Raw genomic sequence first — 16,570 nt, 5'->3', positions numbered from 1 at the left:
TAATTGTGTGTCAATTTCCAGAATAGTTTTAACTATAATTACTGCATGATTTTTAGAATTGTGTTACATGACTACTTGTCATATTTTATAGTCTTCATAGGAACTTATATGTAATGTACAGTAGGTATCACTTTTACTTGTAAGAAATATTAGTGGCTTTACTTTGAAATTTTACAAAAATATACTTGATTTCTGTGTGTTGGCACAGGGGCCATCTTGTCTGAAGAAGAGCTTGCAGCCATGTCTCCTACTGCAGCAGCCGTAGCTAAGATAGTGAAACCTGGCATGAAGCTAACTGAGGTAAAAATGGTATTAAATCTTGTTATTTTCCTTCAGCAAAGGTGTTCACATCTCTCTGACACTTATGCCCCAGAAAAATTATTCTTAAAGTTGCCTAGATTAACGGATCATTTTAGGAAAGGCTTTCTTACTTTTTTTGTTTATTTGTTTGTTTTTAGTTGTGCCTCGCGGGCTCCTTAGTTGTGGCATGCAAACTCTTGGTCCCCTGACCAGGGATCGAATCTGGGCCCCCTGTATTGGGAGTGTGGAGTCCTAACCACTGTGCCACCAGGGAAGTCCCCAGGAAAGGCTTTCTTGGTTCCTGGTTCTGTGTAACATACAGTAAACATTTCCATCTTGTGTAATTGCTAATGAATGTTTATAAAGAAGCTAGACAGACTGTATATATCTGTTATGCTTAGATTTGAAATGAACCCTCTTCTTTCAGCTGTATAATGCTTATGTGGAAACTCAGGATCAGCTGCTTTTGGAGAAACTAGAGAACAAAAGAATTAATAAGTATCTAGATGAAATAGTGAAAGAAGTTGAAGCCAAAGCACCAATTTTGAAACGCCAACGTGAGGAGTATGAACGTGCACAGAAAGCTGTGGCAAGTTTATCTGTTAAGCTTGAACAAGCTATGAAGGTTGGTTCCATTCCTAAACTTTAATTGTAGAAAAAATACATATGAGAAATCATTTACTAGATAGGGTAGTTCTTTCTTAGAATTAAAGAATTTAAGTTAAAAGGCTAACCACTTTTTCAGTGATAGGGAATTATATATTTTAAAACTTGTCATTACATTATTAAACATCTGTAATTGCAAAATGTTTTATCTTTATTCAGCTAACACTGAAAACCTTTAGCATTTTTTAAGACATTTGGGATGATTTCTGTAGGGTTCTCTAGTGGATGATAAATAGCCAGATGTCCCTGGGCTACTCTTCAGGTTAAAATAACAATCTCTCTTTGTTAATAGAACCTTTCTAAATTTAGCAATAGTCATTTTTTGTCAGGCAATTCTGATATTCTGTCTAGAAATGATATTGTTTGACTTACCATTGAAAAGAATTCCTTTTTTTAAATATCGTTTCACAGTTTGGCAAATCTTTATATACATTATTTTATTACTGTTCCTTTGCATATTAGAAGTACCAAGGAAGCTTGTAAATATTCTTTACCTCTTAAGAGTCCTTTTTAATAGATAATGGTTTAAAAAGAGTATTTATATGCTGATAATGTTGTTTTTAGGATACAACTATTATTAGTGAGAAATCTTCAAGATTTATTAAGCAAGTTTTATTGGGGAAAATCAGTTAAATCAACTTGTATCTAAACTGATAAATTTCTTTTTCCTTTTTTTTTTTGAGAGTATAAATATATTGTATAAATAAATTGTATCCTTAATTCAACTTAAACTTTTGTTGCTGTTGTTATTACAATTCAGATATCAGTTTAAATCAGGGTGTATTGTGTCTAATGGTCTCTTTCTCCTGAATCAAATGATGTCTAGCAGTCTTGCCTTGACAGGATATTGGGTTTTAGACACACCCCTGCCCCTTTGATGTGGTTTAAAAAGAGGTCTTTTGGATCTACTTGACTTTCTCACTGTTGAGAGTGAGCATTTTGCCTGGAGCTTATTGTCTGAATCAGGTAGTAAAGTAGAGGGACTTAAAAATCAGATAATAGCAGCTGTTCATTGTGGGAAAAACCTATTTGTTAATTCATCACTAACGTACAGGTACAGTAATAAATACAGACTTTTTTCATAACTGCCAAAGACTTTAAACATAATTTCTGTATGTTTTTCATAGTTGAATCTTCTGTCCATAACATACATTATGTCCAGTCTAGATTCTGTGGTGCTTATTTGTTAGATTCTTAGAGTTTTATAACCAAATTACTTCCTTCCTTGGCATCTTAATTTATCCCAGTTTGAACTCAGTAGATTTGTGTCGTTACCACCTTTCATGAATATTTGCCTGCTTCATTTTGTCAACTGAAATTGGTTTATCCATGTTCCCTGAGGGCACTGTGCTCAAAGGTACTTTAAACACCAGGAAAAATATGAGCCATCTTTCACTCGAAGAGTGTGTAAAACATTATTATGTGAAAACAATACATTAAGAAGCAAAGTTTGCATGAATTTGAGATAAAACATAAGGTGTCAAAGATATTTTGTGCTTACATCAAGCTTCTTAAAACTGTGCCCCTAAATCCCTAATGATATTGTGATGCTAAACTTTACAGAGCACTGCAATATGCTGTAATTTCTTTCCTTTTTTTAACAGCCTTGTGACATTGGCTGCTGCTTCTTTAGAATTAATTCCTGATGCATTTTTAATAGAACCAAGTCTTTTATGCATCTTACCCAACATTTTTTACTTTTAACATTTATTTCCAGATAGTATAATAATGATTATCGTTGTAATGCAGTCCTTTGTTTTTGTCTTAGTAACGAAGCTTTTTGAGAGTGTTTCTCTGATATCATTTGATAATACACTATGAATTTGCTGTGGCTGTAACATTGTAGTTCACAGTTAACTTGGGAATTCCTCATCATTATCATACAGTGATGAACGTTATAATGAGCAATATTTGAGATATTAAGAAATACATGTATTCATATTTTTAAGAAATTTCTCTTTAGAGGCTAGTATATTATATAGAATATTTTTTATATATAAGTTGATTACTGTGGTATTTGAGCACTGTATATTTTTGTTGTTTGTGTAACTGCTATTTATATAGATCTTAGAAGGAAATACAGAATCTTCATTTGACTTTTCATTTTAAAGGAGATTCAGCGATTGCAGGAGGACACAGATAAAGCCAATAAACATTCATCTGTGCTTGAAAGAGACAATCAAAGAATGGAAGTACAAATAAAAGATCTTTCACAACAGGTAAGAATTTTTTGTTTCTTTTCCTATATTTTTTCCCTGAACTGACTGCCTAGTAGTGTTTGAATCTGTTTGCAGGTATGTAAGATAGAACTAGCACATATGAAATTCTCATCAACTAAGAAAACCACTCTAGCAGGATTGCAGCCTAGTCATTGTTTTCCCGTAGCTGCTCCCCCTTTTCTTTTCTTTACGTGTTTGATAAATTTTCAAATCGAAGGTACTGGTTGTAATAAATGAAGTAACTCAAAGATAAATAAAAGTTTTCTTCCCCCTGCCCAAGTCCCAGAGTTAACAGAATGGTGTTATTCTTTCACGCCTTCTTACACGTACAGATACACAGGAGCTTATGTAAACATATGTAAACATTCTTTGTTTTTACTAAAATAAAATCATGCATTTTGTATATGCATCTATAAATGCATTACCCTACCACTTTTTTTTTTTTAACTGAACAGGTTTGGAAATGTAGGTCTGTTTTGTTCATATATTTTACCCTAATTTTTGTGTGTGGGTATACACACATACACACAAACATAGATCAAAATTTCACATGAATGAAATTAACATCTATTTTCCATGCTCCTCTTCTGCCCCACCACATAATACATACATAAGCATGCAAGTGCAAGCATACACACACACACACACACACACAAAATGGGTATATATTTCTGTGTGTTTTATTTGGTCATTGTTTTAGAAAAATGGAACCATGCTTTTGGAATCTGTTTTTTAAAAAATAGTAGTTTTCATTATGTACGTCCATAGAAATGAAAAATAAATTTTTTCAATTTTCTTTATTTAGGCCTTAATATCTAAAATGATAAGCTTGATGTTTTGTTTTTCAAGATAATTTAATACTAAGTTGACAGTGTTGATAAAGTAACATTGTCATTTGAAAATTTTTACTTCTAAACATTTCCAGAATCAAAGCCAATACTATTTGATAACATATTAAAACCCTTTTTTAGATTAGAGTGCTTCTGATGGAACTTGAAGAAGCGAGGGGTAACCATGTAATCCGTGATGAGGAAGTAAGCTCTGCTGATATAAGTAGTTCATCTGAAGTAATATCACAGCACCTAGTATCTTACAGAAACATTGAAGAGCTTCAACAGCAAAATCAACGTCTCTTAGTGGCCCTTCGGGAACTTGGGGAAACCAGAGAAAGAGAAGAACAAGAAGCAACTTCATCCAAGTAAGCAATAGACTACTTTGGTTTATTCAAACATTTATTGAAACCTTTTATGTGCCCCTAACAGTGCTGGATATTGGAAATATAGTGATTTAGGAGAAAAAAAAAACAACTGAGCAACAATACCAAAAAAAAAAATTCTACTCTCAGGGACCTCAGTTTGTGGATGAGACTGATAATAGATAAGATAGATAATAAGATCAATAAATAGATAATTTTAGTTCAGTGTGATTAGTGCTGTAATAGATAAGCCTATCCATGGGAGCATAGGGTATGAGACCCAGCCTAGATTTTAGGGAACAGGCCAGGCTTCATGAAGAAGATATTTAAGGAATTACAGTAAAGAATTTTTTTTGAAAAAATGGTTTTGGTACTAGAGGAGGAAGAATGGCTCTGAAAGCAAGAAGACTGGAGTTTGGACTCAGTGGAATTGGTTTAATTTTTGCAAACAAATTTTTCAGATGACGTTGGTGAGTGTCTGTGTCCTATATGGTGGGGGTTTTAAAAGTGATTCTTAAAATAGCAGAAGAGGGGCTTCCCTGGTGGCGCAGTGGTTGAGAGTCTGCCTGCCAATGCAGGGGACACGGGTTCAAGCCCTGGTCTGGGGGGATCCCACATGCCGCAGAGCGGCTGGGCCCGTGAGCCACAACTACTGAGCCTGCGCGTCTGGAGCCTGTGCTCCGCAACAAGAGAGGCCGCGACAGCGACAGTGAGAGTGAGAGGCCCGCGCACCGCGATGAAGAGTTGGCCCCCGCTCGCCGCAACTAGAGAAAGCCCTCGCAAAGAAACGAAGACCCAACACAGCCATAAATAAATAAATAATTTAAAAAAAAAAAAAATAGCAGAAGAAAGAAAGGATAAGAGAGATGAAAATACTGTGCTTAACGATAGGCGATTAAATGCTTAGTCAATTTGCAATAGAAATTATAAGTGCCTCTCAATCTCAGTCCTGTGACATAGACTGATTTCTTTTCCTGCAGAATAACTGAGATTCACCTCAAACTTGAGAGCGCCCTCGTTGAAGTGGAACAACTCCGTGAATCACGGCGACATCAAATGCAGCTTGTCGATTCCATAGTTCGTCAGCGTGATATGTACCGTATTTTGTTGTCACAGACAACAGGAGTTACCATTCCTTTACAAGGCAGGTTTTTATACGTTATCTTAAAAATTTCCAAGTATTTTTGGGAAATATTTCTGAAATGTATATTAGGGAATGGATTTTGCAATATAACTAGTATCTACTTTAATAGTGATAACTTCAAATTTGACTACCACATATGAGTGATCATCACACATCATCAATTCTAAAATACATTATTTTAGGTAAGAAAAATGCTGATCATTGTTGAAAAATATGCATCTGAGAGGCAATGAATTACAGTGTTTATTCTGGTTATGTTTTAACATTTAATCTGCAAAAATTACCTTTATTTAACTAGAAGTCATAACTTTAATAAGTTGTTTAGTAGGTTCTTTGTTTCATAATTTCTATAATCTTATGATTTCATTTAAATGAGTCGACTTGTTGATTTTTGGTAATGATGTATTTTGTGAAGAAATGTTACATCATTCTTTTTACGTTTCTGAAGGTTCAAGCTTAGATGATAGTTCTCTTGTGTCAACTCCAAAACGTTCAAGTACATCACAGGCTGTTTCCACTCCTACTCCAGTACCTGTAATTGAGTCAGCAGAGGCTATAGAAGCCAAGGCTGCCCTTAAACAGGTAAAGACCCCACCTTTACAGCTTTATCTTGGGTCAGGTTTTTTGAGAATATGGACTATCATCTTCTAATAATTTCTCCAATATTTAGTTGCAGGAAATTTTTGAGAACTACAGAAAAGAAAAGGCAGATAATGAAAAAATGCAGAATGAGCAGCTTGAGAAACTTCAGGAGCAAGTCACAGATTTGCGATCACAAAATACCAAAATTTCTACCCAGCTAGATTTTGCTTCTAAACGGTAAATTTTCTTTTCAAAAATTAAGTCTAAACAGTATACTTAGTTTTCAGTTGAATCAAATTCAAGTGTTAATTTGCGATAGTGTTACTTTTTTTGGTGGATTCTGATCCAGGATGAGATGTACAGGGGTTCATTTTTTATTTTTGGTTAATGATTATCCTGGATATTGCTAAGGAGTCCAGGTAGTTATTTAGTTAAGTTGAAGTTCATGTAAGGAATGTTGCTATTTTTCCTTCCTGAGATTAAAGAAGATACTGTTTCCATAGGACTTAATTACTTTAAGTAAGGAGGATAAGAGAACTGTGAGCAAATTTCATTCAGCCTTTTCTAGTCTAGGTAGAAGAGAAGCAGGCTCTAGAGAGTTAATTTGGGAAAATTCACTTTCTTGGTCACTTACAAAGGAATAATGGTAAATTTCATTCCATAGTTATTACCAGAGCCATTGAATACTTGTTAGTTTATCAAGTTAGGAAAAAACTTATTTCTTTGTATACTACATGGTCAAACTGTTTTTGTAAGTATGTGACAAGCAGTTGTCTCTGTACATTCCAACAGTTTGATATCCCAGTAAAAGCACCTTTTTTTTTCCTATGTTGATAGCTCTAGCCAGCCATTTTCTAAGCTTTCAAGCACATAAGAAAATAACATGAAGAATTTTAGAGAGAAAAAAAAGGATTGGCAAAAATCCATCACTAACCATGAGTGAATATCTTAAATTGCATACTGTATTGTGGTGGGTGTCTCGTGTATCAACATTATATGGCATTATTTTGAATATGATTAAAATACTTGTAAATGAGTAAGATTAAAAAATTAATTCAGCATGAAATACTGTGCTTAATTAGAATTTGAATTTGACTGCTAAATGTGGAATTTAGAAAAAAGAATGAAGATTTTTACATTATTACATAAGCTGCTGTTTTCATATTATTAATCATGTAAAATTAAGTTCTTGTGAAAATCAAGGAACTAAGCTAGGATATAGTACTTCAGTTGCTTATGGAATTTTTTTTTTTCATATAAGTTATGAAATGCTACAAGATAATGTTGAAGGATATCGTCGAGAAATAACATCCCTGCATGAGAGAAATCAGAAACTCACTGCAGCAACTCAAAAGCAGGAACAGATCATCAACACAATGACACAAGATTTGAGAGGAGCTAATGAAAAGCTAGCTGTTGCAGAAGTGAGACCAATTTCCGGCATCTCACTTGCGTTATAAGTTGCATTTGACACTTGTTTTTTAATTATTACTTTGCTTTTACTGGTTGGTGTAATGTAGATACTTGAGGTTTGTGAATTACATGTCTTTATCAAATAGTTTCCAGGCATCCACTTGTCCATCAGATCAGTTGGGTGATTGTTTCTAATAAAACTGGAGAGGGAAAGAAGTTTGTTTGTCTGGACTAAGATTGTCTTACAGATTTTCCATTTCAAAATAAATTTGTAAGTCACTGTTGCTCTAGTTACAACAAAGGCAGTGGGTGAATATTTTATCCATTCTTATTTCTAATAAAGGACAATATAAAAATTTCAGTAGCATTGAATTATATTTCTGAATTTCAATGAATGAAATATAATTGATGAAATGAATGATGAATATAAATGTCAATCAGAAATTGACAGTACTGTCAACTAAATTCTAAATTCTTTGAAGATAAATTTTCATACAATGTTTTACTTTTTATAAAGTTGTCTCTCACAGCATTTTAATCATTACTTATGAACTAGGTACAGTTGTCCCCCATTTGGCCTATCAAGAAACAGACTCAGAAGCTAAGTAGTTTGCCTGTTTTGGGGCCATCATGAGAGATGGGTTGGTTGGGACTTAAAAACCTAGCTTTTCTAATTCTGTTGGCTATATTCTTTCTTTTTTGTCTTGTACCCACTCCTTTGTGGAGACTAGACAGCAGCACTTTTTCAAACTGATGGAGTAAGCTTTATGATTGATAGTTTTTGACTCATCCTGAAAATATGAATATTTGAGGATATTGATTTTCAGCGAACCCTCCTATATCCCCTGAAACTCAGAGTGTACTCTTTATGGGGAAAAAAAGTTTAAATAGATCAGTCAGCACTTTCAAACAGATACTTAGAAACCAAGCTTAGATTCCAAAACTTGCATAATTTAATAGTATGCAGGTATGACTATAGCACAATTTTTCAGTTTTGCCTCTTACGCTCTGGCATTTTAGATTTTTTTATTGTTTGTTTTAAAGTCTGATTTGTTAGAGCAAAGATAGTGTAAGTATTTGTGGTAATTGCAAGATTTTTTTCCTTTGATCCATTAGTATTTCCAATATTTGCTTCATATTTCAATACGTGAAACTAAGAGTTGTATTTCCTTATATAGTGAAGAGATGTAGTCTCTACTGTTCGTTTCTAACATTAAGAAATATGTAGTAATGAAGAATCATTTTAATTTTATAACTGTGTTATTACATTTGACACATTGTTTTTCAACATTTTTTCTTTAACTTGTATTTGCCTCAAGGTAAGAGCAGAAAATTTGAAAAAGGAAAAGGAAATGCTTAAACTTTCAGAAGTTCGTCTTTCTCAGCAAAGAGAATCTTTGTTGGCTGAACAAAGAGGGCAAAACTTGCTGCTAACTAATCTGCAAACAATTCAGGTAACCAAATAAAAAAGGACATGTAGAAAAATTAAGTTAAATTTGAACAATTTTGACATTGTATTTTCTCAGGTTTCTTAATGAGAAAATTCACGTCATTTTCGTCATGCATTATGATCATTGAATTTGAAGTTTATTAAGACGTCAGTATTCTAAATAAAACATTTAAAGAGAACTGACTGAAGCCATGCAATTGGCAGTTTTAATCCTCAGGTCTATATTTATAGAGTCCTGTACAGTTTAATTGTTTACAAGATTAAATCTTTGGTTTATATTCTTTAAAACTTCAAGAAATCTGAATGGCCATTGGTAATATGGTTTTTATTTTCCCTATTAAATAGATGTTTTAGTATGGAAAATGTCGAAATACCTTCTTGGTAAATGTTTTAGATCTTAACCTCTTCATGTAGAAATGAGTTGTATTCCCATAATTTTCTATTGCGTTTGGTTTTTTTTTTTTTTTTGGTGGGGGGGTTTACTTTTTTCTTAAGTATAACCAAAATCTTTTTTTACCTTAGGGAATATTGGAACGATCTGAAACAGAAACCAAACAAAGGCTTAGTAGCCAGATAGAAAAACTGGAACATGAGATATCCCATCTAAAGAAGAAGTTGGAAAATGAGGTGGAACTAAGGCATACACTTACTAGAAATCTAGATGTGAGTATGTGTTCTGAATTTCTATAGAATGTTTATGTTTAAAAATTAAGCTGGTGTGTAGATAAATTGTCATCTCATGTTGAAGCATAGTTTTGAAGAGATCTCTTAACAGACTCTTAAGTTTTTCTTGCCTTTTTGTATGCTTAGTAATTTTTGATTGGGTTTTATCCTATTGGGTGCTGGATATTTCTGTATTTCTATAAATCTTGAGCTTTGTTCTGGAATGCAGTAAAGTTCATTGAAAGTAGTTTGATTCTATTGAATATATTTTTTACGATTTATTAGGCAGGCCCAAAGCAGTGCTCAGTTTAGAACTAATTATTCACTGCTACCAAGGCAGTATCTTCCTGACTACTAGTCCCAGTGTCCAGTGAATTAAGAGCTTTTTCAGTCAGGCTGCTGGAAACAGGCATTATTTATTCCTAATATCTGTCTCTGAGCACCAGAGAGTCTTCATTCCAGTCTCTTTGGGTGATTCTTTACCCTGTCTAGGGTAATTTCATAGGCATGCACTGATCACAGTTTTGCTGAATATTCAAGAGGGATCTTGTGCAAATCACAGTACTCTGTGCAGCTCTCTTCTTTCTGATAGTCTGTCTTATGAACTCAAACTAGCCGCCTTCTACTCTCAGTTCTATGTTCTCAATTCAGGAATCCTGTGGGCCTCATTTCCCTTTCCCTATGCCTTAGCCTGGACACTCTTAAATCAATAAGCTGGGAAATTGTAGGGTTCACCTCTTTTGTTTCCTGACTCAGGTATCACAGTTGTTTTAATGTGTTTTGTCTGGGGTTTTTTGGTTGGTGTTTGTTGTTTTGATTTTGGTTGTTTCAGATGGGGAGGTAAATCTCATCTCTGTTACCCTGTTTTAGCCAGAGTTTTAAAGTTCTGTAAAAAGATAACTTGAACCTCTAGTTACTTAAGAACTTAAAGGTAAGTGTTTGTAGGGTTAATGTATTTTTTCTTATAGGTTCAACTTTTAGATACAAAGAGACAGCTGGATAGTGAGACTAATCTTCATCTTAACACAAAAGAACTGTTAAAAAATGCTCAAAAGGAAATTGCTACATTGAAACAGCACCTCAGTAATGTGGAAGTCCAGCTTGCTTCTCAGTCCTCACAGAGAACTGGTAAAGGTAAATAATTAAGTAGGCTGATAAAAAGTACCTCTTTAGGTTTATAACATATCCTGTAGATAAATAGCCTATTCTTTGTGGATACTAGCAAAAGATTTAAAAAACAAAAAACCTTTACTATTCATATAGTAAAGCTCAGTTTTCCACTTAAATTAATAAATTTGCAAACTTGGAAGATTCAGAATAGTTGTACATATGGCAGCTGACCAAGATATGCTCTTAGTTTTCCAATTATTGAAACCATTTTACTGATACTTTAAGAATGTTTCTCTTGTGGAGGGTTAATATTTGAATTTTTAACTCTCCCTTTCGAGATGAGGTTACTTGTTGAATTTGTAATGACATGGCTCACTTACAGAAATAATTGATTGGCTTGGTCTCTTTTAGAGCAATATTTCTAATCTTTGGTCATTGATAGCCGCAGGTAAAAAATTTGTCTCATTAGGTTTTGCTTCTCTTTGTCAATACATTATTTCAAATGCAAAGCCATTGTGTCCAGATAATCTTTCTACGTGGTTTTATTTCTTAATAGAAGAGAAATTTAAAACATAAGTATATATGTGTATATGTGATATATATAATATATATATAATTATCCAATACTTCTTTCTTGTTATCATATGATATGAAAACATTTTTTCTAATCTGCAGTTTCTTCCTTTTCCATGAATTTTAGAATGAAAATTGCGCTAAATGATTAAGGTGTAGTGTTTTGGAATAAACAACGTTTAAATAACTTAAGAATGGTAATTTCTGCAAGTAGCTGTCTCAGTTTAGTGGAAATATTTTGTATTCTCTTTTTAAGTATCTTTTTTTTTTTTAAATATTTGTAACAGCGGAGTTCTTTTGAAGAAATAACATACTGACAGTAACCTGTTTTTATTTTGGTATTCAGTATGGGTTGAAATATACTTTCTAGATAGTTAATTACTTATTTCAGCCTTAATCCTAACTTCACAGTCAGGATTGATAACAGTCATCTCTAATATCTTTTAAAATGTTAATTTTAAGAAAGCTGTTAAATCTTTTAGGTCAGCCTAGCAACAAAGAAGATGTGGATGACCTTCTGAGTCAGCTAAGGCAGGCAGAAGAGCAGGTGAATGACTTGAAGGAAAGACTCAAAACAAGCACTAATAATGTGGAACAGTATCGTGCAATGGTTACCAGTTTGGAAGAGTCCCTCAACAAGGAAAAACAGGTATATACAATTTTGAAATCGGTTTGCATGCACTTATTAACTTTTTTTTTTAAAGTTAGGTTGTTGCTATGTGTAAGGCACTGTGTAAAAGTATGGATTCGACTGACATCATTGCACTTACCTCTTAAGAGTGCTTGAGTCTAATAAGCCAAATAAAACAAACAAAAAGATCACACAAAATTTGTGAAACATGGGAAGTGTATTGCTGTAGAAAAGGTATAGATGAGATGTTGGTGTGAGTGGGAGGTAGGTGAAATTATTTGTCTTTTGAGTATGCATAACTTCACAGGAGAGAAGGCATTTGTGTCCAGCCTTGAAAGAAAGCATCATTGGGAGAGTTAAAGGTAGGAAGTTATTCCACGTAGAAGGCACCATCAGCCAAGATAAAAAGGCTAGTTAGTGTATTGCGTTTATGAAGTGAAATAGTGAGGAATATAATTATAAACGTAGTCAAGAGCCAAATGTGAAAGGTTTTCAAGTCATACTAAATTATATGTTGTAAGATTACTGAGGCATTGATTTTTTCCCAACATGTCATAACCAGAATGTGCTTTAATTAGAAAGATTAACGTAATAGATTGGAGGGTATGAAGTTTGTTTTGGAGGCTATAGCAATAGACTAGGGCCACAGTTTTAAAAGATCCTTTCGTGGCTGGCATCATGGAAATCAAAATATGTGGGGAGGAAAACCCCTTTCAGTGGTAGAATGGACAGATTTGGCAAGTGGATATGAAGATTGAGGGGAAAATGAAAATTGGAAATTTCACTTCAAAAGAGAAAAATGACCAGTAAACAGGTAGAGAGGTAAATTATGCATAGTTTTAAGTGATGTTTTTGAACTCTTTAATCAGAATTTGATGGATTTTAAAAAAAAATACGAGGCAAACATTAACTTTAGTATTTTTAAAATTTAGTTTAGATTTGGGGAAAGTAACTGTATAATTTTAAATGTGTATATTCTTTGTATCCTACTGTTTGGTTGATGGTGAAGGTGACAGAAGAAGTACATAAGAATATTGAAGTTCGCTTAAAAGAGTCCGCTGAGTTTCAGACACAGCTGGAAAAGAAGTTAATGGAAGTAGAGAAGGAAAAACAGGAACTTCAGGATGACAAGAGAAAAGCCATAGAGAGCATGGAACAACAGGTAAATTAAGTTATTACCGTATCAATCACTTTTTCTATGGTAAGAATTTAAATTCTTTTAACCAGCTCATTAGTTACTATTCAGTTCATCTCAACAGATATTGAATGAACACATACCCAACAATTTTAGTTTTATGTTTTACTCTACTCTGTACATCTGTACATGTTTCCTTTTGGATATTTAAGACTACTTTATGGTACTAGGTATCAGTGCTGCTTTTTAGAAGCCTCTGCCTAAAAATTGACTTTTGCACATAGTAATATGGGGTCAACATAGACCTGCAAAATTTGTCCAGTAGATTATATCAGGTTATGACTATTTTAAATTTAGTAAGAAGTCTTTGGGCTACTTGTATTTTGAAAAATCTATCTTCAGTATTTTTAAAGTAAGTTTGCAATTAACTCTGGTTTTAATCTTGTTCTTCTGATTTAGTTATCTGAGTTAAAGAAAACACTCAATAGTGTTCAGAGTGAAGTACAAGAAGCTCTTCAGAGAGCAAGCACAGCTTTGACTAATGAACAGCAAGCCAGACGGGACTGTCAGGAACAAGTAAGTGTCACTCTTAGAGCCAGTTATTGAGAAGTGAGCTTTGATCTTAGGGAACAGTTCTTGGAGTATATTAATGCATTTTGGGGATTGGTGAATCTTAAAAAAATGCAGGTTATTTCCACTCTTGTGGAACTTGGAATAACATCAGTTGAAAAGTATAGATGAAGGCTAAAAGTAAACACAGGTTTCCCCTGCTGTCCAAAAGTAGAAAGTTCCTATGAAGCCGTGTGTAAACTGAAATGGCATAAAGTGAAGAAACAATTATCTTAGGACACATCTTGCTAATGGAAGCACAAAATAAATTGAGATAAAGCACAGGTGCTCACAGACACAGTTCAAAGCTATGACAGCTTGATGTTGAGATGCTGAGTGTAGTTCTCAGGGAGGGAGCTTGGCAGTGCCTCTCTTGCTATTCGGGGTGTGCACAGCCTCTATCATGGCTCCTGCAAAACAAACTCTGAACACTGTTTTCACTTTTCTCCTTTTTTGTAAAAGCAAAAATGCTCTTTGGATTTCTTTTGGTTAGCAAAAACAGATGCTAATGTAGGTTTTTCATAAAAGCAAAGTGGCATAAAGCAAACTTTCAACAAGTAGGAGATACCTGTAGAGCAATATCCATTAACAAAACAATGCTGATAAATGGGGAAAATATAGAAAAATAGGAGTCGGAGATTAAATGTGTACTTGCTTTCACTTGAAAACATTCTTTCACTATTATAGTCCTTCACTAATTCTGGTTGTAAAGCTGTACTACAGACAAGATAGAGATACTTTTCTCAACAAAACAATTTTAATACCTTTTTAATGCATTACTGAGCTTACACAGATTTCTATACACCACTGTTTATAAGCTTTAAAAGTACAAAACCACATTATTTAAGTATGCATACAACATGCACACACATATATGTGATACTGCTTTTTATAATTTTTTATGAACAAGAAATGGTAAAACAATTCAGGAAAATGGGGATTATTGAAATGGTAGAATGGGAAAGAAAGACATGTAAGGATATTGGAAACATTCTCATTTTTATGTTTGGTGGTATATTAATAGCTATTCATTGGGTTACTATTGTTTATTGGTTACATAGTGCTTATATACATAACATGTATATATATCAGGATTACTTTAAAAATGGAATACAGGGGAAAGTGCTTCAAATTGAAGGTAAATTAGACAAAAATGAATTGTCTTTGGCTTATTGCCAAACAGCATAACATTGGAAATTAGAATCAAAGAATGTATCCATAATTCAGTATTCAAATAGATTATTTTCATTTCCCTTCATTCACTTTGTGTGTGTATATATGTATTTTATGTAACTCAGTTATATTTAGTCTTTTTTTCATAAAGACTGTTCCGAGTTACTATATCATCTTCTTAAGTTTCATTTTGAACAGATGTTTAATATTTCATTAAATAGATACAGTGTGATTTTTTTTTTTAATTTTTTAACATCTTTATTGGAGTATAATTGCTTTACAATGGTGTGTTAGTTCTGCTTTATAACAAAGTGAATCAGTTATACATATACATATGTCCCCATATCTCTTCCCTCTTGCATCTCCCTCTCTCCCACCCTCCCTATCCGACCCCTCTAGGTGGTCACAAAGCACCAAGCTGATCTCCCTGTGCTGTGCGGCTGCTTCCCACTACAGTGTGATTTTTAATCATTCTCCTATTTTGGTACATTTAGAGATTGTCTTCACTTTTATTACTTTAAATAATACAATGTGCGTCTTTTCAAAGACTAGCTTTATGGGTTTTTAATCATCTGTGTTGATGGGGAAATAATTCCTTTCAGGCTAAAATAGCTGTGGAAGCTCAGAATAAGTATGAGAGAGAATTGATGCTACATGCTGCTGATGTTGAAGCTCTACAAGCTGCCAAGGAACAGGTTTCCAAAATGATGTCAGTGCGTCAGCACTTGGAAGAAACAGCCCAGAAAGCAGAATCACAGTTGTTGGAGTGTAAAGCATCTTGGGAGGAAAGAGAGAGAATGTTAAAGGTATTATTGTACATCATAATCGAATGTTTGGAGAATTGAAAGTTTTGGTTTTTTTTAATGTACATTGGAAAATCTGCTATTATGATAGACTCTTGGCTTATAGGATGAAGTTTCCAAGAGTGTGTCTCGCTGTGAAGATCTAGAAAAACAAAACAGATTACTTCATGATCAGATTGAAAAATTAAGTGACAAAGTCGTTGCTTCTATGAAGGAAGGTGTACAAGGTCCATTGAATGTATCTCTCAGTGAAGAAGGAAAATCTTCAGAACAAATTTTAGAAATTCTCAGGTAAATCCAATATATTCTTAATGCTTTATTACTTCTGTAGTTAACAACAATTATGAAGTGACACTATAAATGTATAAATTAGACAAGTGGGAGTTATATGATATTTAGGTATAAAGCTCATTTTGTCTCTTATTAGTCAACAAACCCACTATCACCCAATTAGTGATCACTTTTGACATTTAGATATATGCCAATTTAAATAAATTAGTTCAAGTTGAATCTAATAGTAAGAACTTGAGTGGGTTCTTTAGAAAATTAAATGCCTTTCGGATTATTTTAAAGGTAGAAGCCACTGTCTGTAATAAAATATATCTCCCATTATTTTTTAATGAAAACATTGTATAAAAATAGTTTTTAAAGTGAATGATTTTTGTCATCTTAAAAATTATCCAAGTTTTGAAATGTCATGTTGTTGGCATTTTTCTATTCAAGTAAAATCTTACATATTCTTGTAGATTTATACGACGAGAAAAAGAAATTGCTGAAACTAGGTTTGAAGTGGCTCAGGTTGAGAGTCTGCGCTATCGGCAAAGGGTTGAACTTTTAGAAAGAGAGCTGCAGGAACTGCAGGATAGTCTAAATGCTGAAAGGGAGAAAGTTCAGGTATGTATCC

At 33.5% G+C, this 16,570-nt stretch overlaps 1 protein-coding gene across 3 annotated transcripts in view; it reads left to right on the top strand.

Moving 5' to 3' along the window:
- TPR (translocated promoter region, nuclear basket protein) overlaps positions 1-16,570 on the top strand; it is a 66,799-nt gene that overhangs the window by 17,822 nt on the left and 32,407 nt on the right. For all 3 annotated transcript variants that reach the window (XM_036845986.1, XM_036845995.1, XM_036845977.1), the window contains exons 12-28: positions 209-300; positions 728-925; positions 3,078-3,185; positions 4,157-4,383; positions 5,361-5,524; positions 5,973-6,106; positions 6,195-6,343; positions 7,368-7,530; positions 8,839-8,973; positions 9,492-9,632; positions 10,601-10,766; positions 11,798-11,964; positions 12,956-13,108; positions 13,541-13,657; positions 15,466-15,669; positions 15,773-15,957; positions 16,413-16,560. In XM_036845986.1, the coding sequence (XP_036701881.1) occupies positions 209-300; positions 728-925; positions 3,078-3,185; positions 4,157-4,383; positions 5,361-5,524; positions 5,973-6,106; positions 6,195-6,343; positions 7,368-7,530; positions 8,839-8,973; positions 9,492-9,632; positions 10,601-10,766; positions 11,798-11,964; positions 12,956-13,108; positions 13,541-13,657; positions 15,466-15,669; positions 15,773-15,957; positions 16,413-16,560 (2,651 nt within the window). The remainder of the gene's footprint in view (positions 1-208; positions 301-727; positions 926-3,077; positions 3,186-4,156; positions 4,384-5,360; positions 5,525-5,972; positions 6,107-6,194; positions 6,344-7,367; positions 7,531-8,838; positions 8,974-9,491; positions 9,633-10,600; positions 10,767-11,797; positions 11,965-12,955; positions 13,109-13,540; positions 13,658-15,465; positions 15,670-15,772; positions 15,958-16,412; positions 16,561-16,570) is intronic.

Source organism: Balaenoptera musculus, chromosome 1 (genome assembly GCF_009873245.2).
Source record: "Balaenoptera musculus isolate JJ_BM4_2016_0621 chromosome 1, mBalMus1.pri.v3, whole genome shotgun sequence".
Taxonomy (NCBI): Eukaryota; Metazoa; Chordata; class Mammalia; order Artiodactyla; family Balaenopteridae; genus Balaenoptera; species Balaenoptera musculus.
This window is presented reverse-complemented; position numbering and strand designations above follow the sequence as displayed.